The sequence below is a fragment of the Zalophus californianus genome, chromosome 13 (genome assembly GCF_009762305.2).
Source record: "Zalophus californianus isolate mZalCal1 chromosome 13, mZalCal1.pri.v2, whole genome shotgun sequence".
NCBI lineage: Eukaryota > Metazoa > Chordata > Mammalia > Carnivora > Otariidae > Zalophus > Zalophus californianus.
Genome location: NC_045607.1, coordinates 22,805,726 through 22,819,957, shown reverse-complemented (window position 1 = coordinate 22,819,957; position 14,232 = coordinate 22,805,726). Strand labels below are relative to the sequence as shown.

The window sequence follows — 14,232 nt, the reverse complement described above, 5'->3', positions numbered from 1 at the left end:
AAGATGTAATGAATTTCTCTTCTCTTAGTTCCTAGCATGTAGGAGAAGCCAGTGATGGGTGTGGTCTCCTACAAATATACAGATCATAGCATAGATGTTGGGGTTCCAGTACTCTTTTTCCTAACCCCATAGCCACAAATACTAAAGGTGACAATATGAACATTTGTATCAATACAACTATATCTCATTTAAATCTTGCATGAAAGGAAGTAGTAAGCTGAGGCTTATTACTTTAGGAGAAGGGATGGATAAATTAACCCTTTTGTGCTCGGTGTGCTTGGCAAGAACCAGCTGCAAAAGTACTCCTGTCTCCTCTGTGAGGCTCTAGTGACAGATCCACCCAACCTCACACATATTACACATTGCTGTGCCTTTCAGCCTGGAATGTACGACCAGGAGCAGCCACAGCTACTTGGGGAACCAGGGGTAGTGGGGGTTTGTGAACTGCCCCCTGTCTCATCCTGCCACTTATCCCTTGGGATGCAAGATTATAGGGCCGTGGAGCAGTGGGGGCTGCAGCCCAGCATGGCTGAGGCTCTTGGGCAGCCACTCGGCAGTGGCTTGTTGGCAGGGAACAGTTCAGTCTACAACCACACGAAAAGCAGACATGCTGACTACAGCATGGAGCAAAGAAAATGAGAGCTTCTGCCTGTGTCTGGTGGGCTAGGATGAGAGGAGGGAAAGGAGGGGGTGTTGGGGAGAGTGCCAAGCTGGGCTGTGGATGAAAGTGTGGGAAGATTCCAGGGGAGGCATTTTGCCAACTCAGAGGCAGTTGGGCTGATTTCTTTCCCCTTTCTTCTGCTTAAATGAGAATTCCTGCTGGGTGGGGTAGGAGCAGAGCCAAGAAAGGAGTGATTTGCTGGGTGAGCATGGATGCTTGGACCTAGGAAGTATGTGTCTGCCTGGTGGGACCAAGGCCAGGGGAGGAAGGAGAAATTAAAGGAGGGGAACTGAGGGGCAATGGGAATAAAGGAGAATAAAAGAAGAACACAAAAGGAAATGTCCTAGGAGGAGAAGGAGAAAAAAGGAAAGAGAGACAGCAGGTCACGTAGACAGGAGAGAGACACCTTTCTGTGCTGTCCAGCAGGCTTACCTACCTTCCGAATGTCAGAATAAAATAACGTTCACATGAAACAAACAGCAAAAGACCACATGGTATCATATACAGTAAACCTACTGCTCCTAAATTTTCCTGGTAGCTGTTCATTTCCATGGGAATACATTCTTCCCAAATAGCAAATGTTGTCTTTTAGGTAAAAAAGAACAAACAAAGTGTTATCACAGAAAGCCACATACTACTTCTAAAAATTAGGAGACTATTACTTAGAAGTATTTCCTAAAATATAATGTAGGACACCAGAGTCCTAAATTGCTCTTCTTGGCCTTGCTAATAAAATATTAGAAATACAAAGATCCTCTTGTAAGGGAATCTAGAGTAGGTAAAATGACAAATGTCGATGCAGTGAATTTCCCTGTGAAGTGAGGTCACTTTTAGAGCTTTCTGATGTCCCTTTGTGGAGACCTGTAAAGAGCTGAAAGATCATCATGCCAATGTTACATTTTTTGTGACAACCCCACACATTCTGGCCTGAGGACCAGAATCCCACTAGCTTCAATCACCTACAGAGACTACGGCATATTTTGGCTTAAGTGCCTATAGGACAGATCTGGCTATTGACTGATTACAAACAGAAGACCCCCAAATCTTCCTTTCCCAGATCTAGGGACATCAAGGCTTCACGAGGCCCTGCAAACTTCCTTTCTCCCTCTTGGACTTCAGCCACCACCACGTGAACAAGCCCAGGCTAGCCTGATAGAATCTGAGAGGCCCCATAAAGGCCAACCTAGTGGTCCTAGACAAAGTCGCTGTAGACCAGACTCCAGCCAGCTGATCCCCAAACAGGTAAGAAAACCCAGCAAAGAGCAATGATGCAACCTACCCAATCACAGCTAATGATAATGTTTGAGTTGGCACAGCTGAGACGAAACAAGCTGCCTAACTGACCCAAAGATTCATGAGTGATATACATACATACATACGTACATACATAAGTCAACCAACCAACCAACCAACCAACCAACCAACCAACAAATAAATAAATGTCTTAAGCCACTGAGTTCAGGAAACTTTTTTTTACACAACAGATAACCTGATACAATTACACCCAAACCAGAGACTCACCTGTGCATTCGTACTGCAGCCCTTTCCCATAATAGCCCTTTTCACAGACGCACTCAAACTGCCCCGTGTGTGTCCCACATTTGCAGCTTGCCATGCGGTCACAGCACTCTTGGCCAGCCTCACACAGATATGAGCAATGGGACATATCCTCTTGAATAAAACTCCCAGAAGGCAGATCTGTCAATGACACAGGAAAGACAGTAATAAAAAACAAATTAGCAGTTCACTGTTACATTCTCCAGTTGGTAAAATTTAGGTGCAAATTGGACAAAATAGCTTTTCATATCCGTCCAATTCCCAACTGCACTCCCCTCCCACCCAAATATGCATGTGTGTTCTGTGCACTACCACAGGCTGGGAATTTGCTTTAGCCAGTGAAGTTATTTCAGTCTGGGACCTCATCATAAGCTCTCAAGGCCATGCAGGGTCAGGCAGAAATTAAGCACTTCAGCGAGGAATCGCCAGATGCAGCAGGAAGTAACGTAGTCGGTTCCCCAGGTCACTCACTCCCCTGACTTCCACACCAGCAGTGTTCCACTGCTGCAATACAAGGTCGGGCAGCAGTAACTAGATTTCCAAAACCCTTTTTCAAAAAGATAAATAAAATTACAATCTTGACTGCTGCATAAGGGTTTGGATTATGAGCTACTGGCTTAAGAATAGATACCATCACTTCTACAGTTATTGGATAAAGACTTAACAGCACCACACAAGTTTAATAATAGAACCAGAAGATGGCTTATTTCTCTATGTTAAGTAACTTCTCATGTTTTATGTGAATGGAGATCATACTGATTACTTGAGCCATGTTCTGAAGTGAGGCATGCTGGGAATTCAATAACACAAGCAGGGTTGTTCAGAAAGTGACTTAATAGGGCAGGGTATGGTTGAAGGCGACCGGTCCAGAATGGATGGCCTAGAATCAGGCAAATAATAAGTTCCATTTACTTTGCTGAAGAAGTTCAAAAGTCTTAGCCCAAATCCCTGGGCGGGTGCTGGGCCCAGATAGAGTAATGGGCCCCTCATAGGAACTCAGATGTGTGAGTTCCAGCAAGACACATGCACTGCAATTGAATGCCCAGAAAGAAGATTGGTGATGGCCTCATTTATGGAACATCTGTGTCTATGCATTAACACTCTGAACAATACACAGGGGGCAAAGTAAAGAGAAGATTCCAGCCACAAGGGAAAGAGACCAGTTCAGTCATGTACCCTATTAAAGCTCCATCTAAGGAACTGTGGTGTGGGTAAAAGGTCTGCAACATGCACACTTAGCTCTGAGGCACTGGGCCATGGGATTATTTGGCAGTAGAGCAATTTAGGAGCAAGAAAGATCTAGCTACCAAGACTAGTACACTGGCATTCAGGTCTGAGAAAGAGGTAAGTATACAAGTTACATATGGGGAAGTTATTATTCTGTAACCAAGGTCTATGGAGTATGGCCAGAAACATGGATGGTCTTGAGACCAAAAGTAGATCCATCCAAATTGAAAGTAGCTTCAGAGGACTTAAAGGCAGGGAAAATGAGGCTCATTTCCTTTGACTTGATCATGTTTTTGCAATAGGAACAGGATCTTTCCTTACCAAATCTGGAAACTCGATCAGAGAATTATGCCTTCTAGATATTTGCTTATTGTAATAAAAGTGATGCCTTCCAAAATTCTGTTGCAATACTGTAACCAAAAGAATGCTCTGTCCCAACTCAGCTTCTGGGTCAACTTGGCATTAGGGTTCTAGAAGGCCCTAATCCTACAAGCAGAGGAATGACGGGACTGGAAATTAGTCCTGTACAACACAGCAGGTAACACCCATGATTTCAGAATCCCAGCTAGTAACAGCCACCTTGCCTTTCCACTCAACATACCACTTTTCCCTGAGAAAAGGAGAAATAAAGGAAGCCCCACAGTTACTGAATTTCTGCCATGTGATAATACTACACTTAGAAATATTTTATTTAATCCCCTTGACAAAACCATATGGTATTCATTATAATATCTCCATTTTAAAAGTAGAGGAAGTGAGGCTTGTAGATGTTGATAAATTGCCTACGGTAAGAACAGTAGTGGACGGTTAATGAGGGCTGCGGATAACAAGCCCTCAGTAACTTTTCTAATCACTTTATATGTATTAACCCATTTAAACCTTGTGACAATCCTATAGAGTAGGTACTATTCTCATTTCCTATTCTATGAATAAGAAACCTAAGGAGTGCAAAAGCTAAATAATTTGCCAAAAGCCACTCAGCAAGTAGGTGACTAAGATTTTTTTGCTGTATCCATAGCTAGTCTGAGATCCTGCTTTTGAACACTTCTCTTGGAACTATGATAGGGCTGATCTGCTTCTTATGAATATCACTAATTGCTTGAAACCTCATGTGGCCATGATTTGCCCGTCAACCTGAATCTTTCACATGGATACCTGCAAGGATCAAGCCTAACTTGCCACGTGGTTTTGGTCCGAGGCTGGATCTCCTGTCATTTCCTCCCAATTTATACTTTCCCTGGTAGCTTACCAAGACACATGCCCATATTACGCCTGGAAGTTAGTCTAACCGAAATCATACAACTAAACATCCTTATAAATGGTGTACAACGAACTCTAATGAATGGGTTTACTGACTTCATTCCTTGTTGGGGTAATGCTCTTCAACTAATGTGTAAGCACACATGTCTTCAGACTGTCAGGTCAAGAAGTATGCATTAAGTATTTATTGTCCCTATATCTTCATGTGTATTTCTGGAAACATTCTGGTGAGATTCACTATGCATGTCTCTGCATGTTTACTTCATTCTTCCAGATAACTATAAATAGATCTAAGTCAAGGCTTCCCGCTCTGTGTGTGGCCTTAAAACACACCTAAATTCACTCCATTGATTCGAACAGTTCCAGGTGGGAGCATATGGATAATCTAGTGAAAATCCATAGCAGCTGTTAAAAAACAAATAAAGCAAAACAAATACTCTTGTTGCAAGTCAGACTGTCACCTCTATTTATGAAGTTCAACGCATCTCCTAATACACCAAGAACACATGGGTGTATAAATCTCAGCTAAGATTTCACAGGGTTTGATGTTACCCTCCAGTAAGTTTAAAGCAATAGGGGAGCAGGAACCCCCATTTAAATGCATCATGTCATGCCACTGGGTTTCCCTTACCTTCATGCAATGCCCGGCGAGCTAAAGCCTCAAATTCTTCAAAACTGTGGAGCAGGTAGCAGTGCTCCTCCTTTGGGGTGGAAGCCATGTCATTCAGTTCTCGAATGTTCCCTTGCCATATGCCAAATGTGAAGATCTCCACTCCAAAATCTCGCAGAGATGCTGCAATTGGCCTGGGATCTCCCCCATTGGAATATCCGTCAGTAATGAGGAATATAACTTTTGTTGAGTTTTCTCTAGAGTGACGAAGAATTTGCTGTAATGCAATAAAGGAAATTAGTATGAGTTTGTATTGTGTTGGCCTACTATGTGCTTCCCCTCTTATATAAAACAGCATTTGTGAAGATCATTAGCATGTCACGAGAGTGAGAACAAACACTGATCAGTGAGAATAAAACAGAAACAGGCACAGAGTAGTGCCTACAACGGTCTTCTCACAGACCCACAAAAAGCACTTAAAATTCATCATTATCATCAGTGTCAGCATCCGCATCACCTTCGTGCACCTTGTTAATGAAGAGCAGCAAATGTTTATGGAATGAATTTTTATTCATATTATCACTTATTGTTAAGTTATTTTTATGAATTTTCAGGCTCTCGACAAATGAGCCAAATGTGAGTCCTACGTATCTTTTTCCAAGTATATCCAGCTAGCTGCCCATCTACCTACTTAGCTGAACCACCTCATGATCATAGATCAAAAGTCTAATCCGAAAGAAAATTTAACAGAAAATGTCTTTTTCAGAGTTAATAGTGGCCAACCTACTTCCCATGTTTGTTTTTCCACTGCTCCTCCAAAACTGTAGAATTCATTCGATCCTTCATCTTTTCTGGACCACCCGACATTAGCACAAGGTCAGCTGGTTTTGATGCTGTCCTATCTTTACGAGAAAATACTGATTTATTCAATCTGACACTTGGGCTTTATTATTTTAGGACAAGTGAGTTGTACTTTATAATGTTATATGCTCTCCCTCCTCTATAGATAGAAGGGAAAAAATGAAACCTTTTTATTAAAGGCATCTACTTATTGCCACTGATGCTTTATAACATCAGCCTGCAAAAGCATAAGGAGTCCAGCAGTGAATCTGGTATTGTAATTGAATTTGCTGTTATTGCTTTTCCTCAGAAATGGGTAGGAAAGGTAAAAACGGGTAGGAAAGTTAAAGTGCCAGGGTATATTTTCTGGCAAGTTCTTAGAAAGAATTCAATGTCTACTGGCAGTAATTCAAGTACATTTAGAAGGTAGTTAGGAAGTACGACAAGCATATCCTATGTTTTGTTTAAAAGATGATGTGATTTAAAAAAAAACTGCCTCAATTCATTTAAGGGGCAGACTCAGCTATAAACTTCAGATTCTCTCAGATTATACGATCCATGTCTTCATGAGTATAGAATTCACAGCTACTGATTCTAATTTAATAACTCTTACCGAACTTTATTACTGTTTGTGAGCTAAAGATAAAGCCACTGAACCTGAATTTAAAGACAGTTAAAGGAAACTAAAAATGACTTTGGAAGACACCTGGAAAGCCATCAATTTGAGAAGAGGTATTCAAACACTTTACCTCCCTCTCTCAAAAACCTACTACTGCTAAGAGCTAAAGAGAATCAGAAACCAGCCTGAAGAAGCGCCTTCTGGCCAAATAAAGGTCATTCGGAGTATCAATAACAATAATAATTGAAGTGAATTTAAATGCATCATACATATTTTCATTGTATCATATACATTTACATTTAAATGTGTGTAAACATTTATATTTTCAGTTAGTACACACCCCACGTGAAAAGCCCCATCAATATAAACAATAATTAGAATGGACTGATACACACACACACACACACACACACACACACACACACACACACATATACTTTTTTCATTCAGGACCGCCTCTGGGGGGGGGAATCCAATGATCTGTGATGGGAGGCATGAACTGAGATATTATTTTATTTAATCTTTGAAGTTATCCATCAGGCTCTGAGTACTCCAAGATGTGGCAACTTCTGTTTACACTGGCCTTGCTCTTTACCACATGATAAACTCTCTCCTTCTGGGTTGTTCCACTCTGAAATCATAACCTAACCTCCACAGACACTCCCCTAAGCTTTTGCTCATTTTGATTACTCTCTCTTCTACAAGACCGTGGAAGCAAACTGTAAGCAAGACACTAAGAAAGGGAGAATTTGGATAGAAGTAGAAGAGAGAAAAAAAAGCAAACGGTCTTTTTCGGTGTGGTATTCTGGACATTGTCACAAAGCATGCATTTGTAAATATCTATTCAATGAATGAATTAATGAGGGAGTAAGTGGATAAACTCTAGGATACTCTGAAGACAGTTACTTGAGTGAGTTGGTCTTGAGGGAGCCATAGGAATGTACAGAATATTTGTGTGCACACACGTACTTTATTTTGTATAGTTTGGTACAAAAAAGAGGAGGTTTTCTTCTTGTGCTTTTATTGTCCTTCTGTGCAAATACTATTTTATAATATTAATTTTAGCCCACGTCAATGATATTCCTTAACATTCAGGTTAGGATTTAGGGATTTTGTGGAGATTTCTTGCCGTACTACTCATTCCATGCAAAGCACATTAAGCTATGATTCTATTTTTCTTCTCTTCTTGCAGGGAACTGGTTAAGTGTTTACAGGAACCATTATATCTGTTGGCAAGACAATATATTAAGCTTAAAATAGCCAGAAGAATAGCAGGACTACTAGTCCAAGCAAAGAATTACACAAGATCTGGGTTTGGAATGCACTTTAAATGACAGAGGAGGAGTGGATGATTTACTGAAAATATTTTGCCCCCTTCCCCCAATCTTCGTGCTCCATCATACTTGAATAAAAACATAATTCAATAAAAACATTCTCATCCTACAGATCTAAGAAGTAAATAGATCTGTGGTAATGTTTGTGGAATGTGGTAGAGGCCTGGCACTTGACTCTCCTTTTAGGGTTCCTGAAATAGTTTACATCATCTCCTATCCTTTGTAAGGCATTGAAGAAATAGACTTTTCTGGTCCAGAATATTGAATGAGGCAAACCCTCTGCTGCCTAAGAAAAACGCAACATGGACATCGTACGGCAAAAGGTTATCACCATCTGTATTGTATCAAGCCTCTGATTAGCTTGTATAAATATCTGGCAGGGAAGTAAGCTCCCCTTGTCCAACAAAAGTCATTAGAATGATAAAAATGCAGGGTTGTGTAACAGTGTTCTGACACCCGAGATCCATCACCATTACACAAGACTGCAACCCCACCCCAGCCCCCCAAGTCAGGCCACAAGGGAACTGTTTTGAAAAATGGTCTTGAAAGAAGAAGAGAAGTCACAACAAATCTGACGTGGGGACCATATTTGCCCTGGGGCTCCATTAATTAAAATACATGTAGCTAGAACACCAACTACAGCACAACCCTGTGGTTATCCACTGTGGCCCCACATGCCTGAGGATGCTAACTAGAGAAGCTCCTACGTCATCTTTGAAAGAAGTTGTTTGTTTAAGTTGATACCTATTGTGACTATTATCAGAGCCCCTCTCCCCCAGGGGGCCGGAAATGAGTCAATATTGTCAGTGTTTCAACTTGTTGTCCACATGTATTTTTTTCCCTGTTAGGAAACATTAAGGACAAACAAGACACCGTAAGCTACTTAGAGCACTTCCCTCATCCTTCAAATTCTAAGATTTCACCAAGTTGCATCTGTTATTTAGTTAATATTTTTAATTTGAATACTCAAGTATTCGTCATTGAAGCAATGTTTACGGTTCTGTACTTTTTGGGGAAAGAAGTTGTCTGTTGGTTCATCATTTTTTGGACTTCAAATACTCCATCCTTCTCTTCCTGTTTATTTCATCTTCCTTCCTTCTGAGTTTGGTGGGAAATGTCTGAAGCTTTTCTTCCCTGCCCCTGTTTATGCTTTATGCACTCTTGAGTCTCTTCCTTTGCACTTCTAATTAAGAATTAATCCTGGCATTGCATTTTTATTTTTCTTGTGACAATATTTCTTTATCTTGCACATTCTCTCTTTATTCCTCTCAGCTTCTCAGCCAGGTTTGCTCTTACGTCGATCTGTTGTTTATCCCCTCGTGTCTCATCCTCATTTCACTGTTTTATTTACTTAAGGGCATGGAACAAATGCTTTCTAGGATTTCGTTCTATTTTTCATAGTGAATTCTTGTACTTTATCTGTAGCTTACATACTATCTTTATTTTATTTGGCAGAAGCTTTTCAAAGAAGCCAGATAGAGGGGCTCTGCTGGATAGAGGGGTTCCATCAGATAGTGCAGGGCAAGATAGACAGAACCTCATCCCAGGAGGAAAAATTACCCAAAACCAAGAGCAGGCCCATCAGAATACTCTGTAAACCCAAGAACTGCAAAAACAACTTGACAGTTTAGAAGAATACACAACTTAATACCAAGATAGGAAGAAAATAAGCACAACGCAATGGTGTTTGCATCACAAGGATTTAGAAAGTCAGAGCCTCTATGAGAACAAGAATGGAAAGCCATGGAAAGAGAACAGGCTAAGAGGAAAACAGACAAGTGTGGGTACAGAGAGATTTTATAAGAAATTATGAAGGAAACCCAAAATTCAACGAAAGACTTAGAAATCCACAATTGGTGGTAGTGAGATAAAATGTCAGAAATTCAAACTGATACAGTTTAGTACAAACTTTAGCGTACAAAGCTGCTGACTAATCTCACATACAACCATAGAAGTACAATTCCAAATAAATGCTTCCAAACCAAATTCAAACAATATTCAAAGAATCTTTGTCCTTTACTCAATAAGGCTTATTACTCAAAGGCAAAAATCGGTTAAAATTAGTAAATCTTTTGCTGTAATATAACACAGTAATTGTCCCAATTAAAAGAAAACAATAATTTAAGATGCTAAAAGTGTATTTAATAAAATTAATTTCTGCCTATTTTAATTAATAAAAAATTAAGAATAAGACACCTCAATAGATTGTCTATCTCAAAGCAACAATGTAAATCATGCTTAACTGTGAAAAACTCACAAATTTCCTAATTAGATGAGAAGTGAATCTGCAATTCTAAGTATTTTTCACTAATACTACACTTCTTAAAGTTTCTGCTCCTTAAAAAAAAATCAAAATTAGAAAGCAAGGAACAAACTGAAAAATGCATTAATCAAGCTTACCAAAGAAAGTATTGAGGTCTTTATAAAAATATTTTATATATCTTTAAGGAAAAATAGAGAAAAATAACAGGAATATAGGCGAGTGTTTTGACCAAACAAAATAAAGACCCCCCCAAAATTCTATTTGTCAGAAAATGTGAAAATATTTAATTTCACTAAACCAAAATAATGTAAGTTAAATAACAGTAATACTATTTTTTCACTTCCCAAATAGTCAAAGATCTTTTTAATTAAAATTTTGTAAAATTTTTGAGGAAACATATTTCTATTGGGGATGCCACGTGGACTGGTAATATTTGGAGTACAGTGTGACAAAGTGACAAAAGTCTTAAAAATTTCACACAATTTGAACTAAAATTCTACATCTAAAACTATCTTAAGGAAATAACCATGGGTACACAGAAAAAGAATGATTAAAAGGATGTATATCCCAGAATAATTTGCAATATAAAGAAATGGAAACAGTATAAAATTCCAACAATAGGTACTGGTTAAAGAAATCACAGGGCAATCATGAAATATCATTACAATGATATTGTTGCATAAAGAAACATTTTAAAAGTAGGTAACCCAATACAATGATTTTATTACATTAGTGTGCATGTATGTGTGCATGGACTGCATATGTGGGCATGTATGTATTAGTCTGGCTGACAGTATACACCTCAAAATGTTGACTATCTCCTGGTTGTATTTAGGGAGTTTTATTGACTTCTATTTTGTAGTTTTATATCACTTCTAAATTTTCACTTTCTCCTCTCTATTCCTCACCTGGGAAATGTTATGTGAACTCAGAACTTGGAGTCTTACCTACAGATAACGATTCCTAAATCTACATCAAATTAAACTCTTTAAATTGCAAGGTGAAGTTTCCTTGGTCCAGTGGACACCGCTGCCTGAATGTTCCATAGAAATCTCGAACTCAACATGTCCTCTCCATGCACAAAGAAGGGTTCCTTTCTTCTGTTTTCAAGATACATCAAATGTGGCACCATCATCTATCCCACTGCACGAGTCTGCATCTAGGAGCGATTATGATGCCTCCTTTCTTATCTATCATGTAGACCTATACCCTTCACTTCTGAATTATCTACCTACCTTGAAATCCTATTCCTCTAGCCTTGATTCAGATACTTCTGTCTGGATTATTGAAAAGCAAGAGTTGTTTTAAGGTCTCTAGCTGAAGTTGCTCTTCTTTCAAACTCATTTTCTGACCTACCCTCAAAGCTATCTTTCTGAAATACAAATCCAATCATGTTTTAAAGCTTCCATTATTTTCCCTCTACTATAAAGTTTAAATTTCTTTACATGTCCTTAGACTTAATCAGTCCTATACTTCCAGCAACATCCCCTGCCACAATGCATCTCCTGCCTACTTCTTCAAACTACCTCTCACGCTATGTTCTCACCACAAGGATCTATCTGAAGGTTTTGGAACATACCATTCTTTCCTTATGTTTGCTATACCTGGAAGTTCTTAACAACTCTTTCTCATCTCCTAATATGTCTACCTGCACTTCTACCAGCCTTTCAAAATCCAGACCGAAGTTCACCTTCTCTTTGGAACTTTCCCAAATTCTTCTGCTGTGCAGAAAATATTAAATCCGACTCAATGATCCCACAACATTCCATTACACTAACCCCATCATAATTACAGTTAACTTATCTGGCTATATCCCCAACCTAAATGCAAGATACTGTATGGCAAGGATTGATTATTTTCTCCCTATTGATGATCAAAAAGTAACTATGAAACAAGTGGATGAAAGAATCAATAGACATACGCCTTAATTTTCACTAGTTATATGTTCAACAGGATAAGTTCTAAGCCAAACACTGTTGTTATAGTAAATCCTTTTCTGCAATTGTGAAATGAAAACTCTTATAAATATTATATTTAAACTTATTTCACCAAATCCATATGGAGCCTCTTATATATGAGGCACTGTGCTAGGGTTTTTACTTTTACTATTTGATGATACAATAGAACCATTAACTAAAAACAAATAAGCCAAAGCTAAAACAATGACAGAAGTATATCTGGGAAGAATATTCAGCAGTAAGTGAGTTTTCTTATTTATATTGTAATACAAAATAAATCATATTTAGGACACTAATATGTCTCATTTAAGTATTTACTCAGCCTTTACAGACTGAAATTCTAGCATAAAAAAAAAAATCTTGGCTCAAATAACATTTAGGCTATTTGTTACAGTCTAGCCAAATCGCAGAAGAACCAGAGGGTCAAAAAAGAACTTAATCTCAGATTTATGGTCACAGGGTTTTTCCACCCACATACATGCTTTTGTTATTAAACATGGACACAAATCATTTTCAAATGGACCCATAGGGACAGTACATCAAATTGGGAAATGGTGTGCATAGGAGTTGATGAGTAGCAGACCAAATTCAGACTATAAAAAACAACAGAATAAATAGGCAAAAGACCAAACAAACTTCCAATAATGCTGAATTCCACTATTCATTCTATAGATACACAAGGAATAAAGAAAATCTGGGTAGCAAAGGGTAAAGATATCAAAATCCAAATAAAAATGAAAAAGGGTCAAATTACATACCATTTTAAGCGAATTGTTAATTTGCTACAAGATAGCAAAATCACATTCAACTTGACTATTAATTCAAAGATGTGATGGGACTTATTCATGTGCCTCATATTAGGAGGGCAAAGGAGAAAGTAAGATGATCTCAAATGATATTTGGACATCAGTTTTTGATTTTACAAATGACTGAGGCAAAAAATACAGCAGCACTTACTTAATAACACAGTTACCACAAACCAATGGGCAAAATCATTTGAAACATTCTCACTAAACTCAGGAAGATGACAAGAATGCCCTCACTTCTATGTGAGAAGTCTAGCTAATCTAATGAGGCAAGGAAGAGATCTAAGTATAATAAAAAAATTATTCATATTTCAAAAGAAAGAATTGAATTGAAAGGAAATACTGGGAGATGTTGAGAGTGATGCATGGGAATATTTTAACTGAAAAATTCTGTAGTAAGAGCTGACCAGTAATACTTAAAAATTCAACTGTGGTAGAGCTACATGACAAAATATACTTGAAAGGTAATTTTAGGAGAATTTTATTGTATGGGAAATTTTTCATTAAAATAAAATAATTTAACTAAAAATTATAGACTGTGGCTTTACTACATATTTACATATAATTATATATGTATTTACACATATACATAAAAAGAGTAAGAGACAAACTCTAATAATTACCATATTTTCCTATTTTATCTAAAACTATTAATGGGTATATTACTTCCATAAAAAGGAAAAGAAGCAAAAATTATTTTTAGAGAAACACTTGCAAATGGAAGGTAGTAAAGACTTTGAATGGTTACCCTCAAATTAAAGGTATTTGCAGTTTCAAGATAAAAATTTAGGAAGGATGTTTTAACCACACTTGGTTTTCAATAAAAAGTGGATTATCTACTTTATTAGCTTAAACAAAGTGGGAAATGTATTGGAAATATATAGGAATATCTCTCCAAACCCAAGAGCACAGAGAAGAACAGAGTCTCAAGAGGGACTGGAACCAGGGGGTGCCTGGGTGGCACAGTTGGTTAGTCATCTGACTCTTGGTTTCAGCTCAGGTCGGGTCGTTATCTCAAAGTCATGAGATAGAGACCTGTGTTGGGCTCTGAGCTCAGCATGGCATCTGCTTGAGATTCTCTCCCCCTCTGCCTCTCC

General features: G+C 38.4%; 1 protein-coding gene across 4 annotated transcripts in view; it reads right to left on the bottom strand.

The window, feature by feature from the left end:
* SVEP1 (sushi, von Willebrand factor type A, EGF and pentraxin domain containing 1) overlaps positions 1-14,232 on the bottom strand; it is a 195,020-nt gene that overhangs the window by 163,572 nt on the left and 17,216 nt on the right. For 3 of the 4 annotated variants that reach the window (XR_004819523.1, XM_035723592.1, XM_035723593.1), the window contains exons 2-3: positions 5,337-5,592; positions 2,183-2,359 (exon numbers count right to left, since the gene is read on the bottom strand). Coding sequence is in view for 3 of the 4 variants with exons in the window: in XM_035723592.1 (XP_035579485.1) it covers positions 2,183-2,359; positions 5,337-5,592 (433 nt within the window). In the remaining variant the exon portion in view is untranslated. Of the gene's footprint in view, positions 1-2,182; positions 2,490-5,336; positions 5,593-14,232 lie in introns of those variants that run through there. The other variant, XM_035723594.1, reaches the window with a different exon arrangement.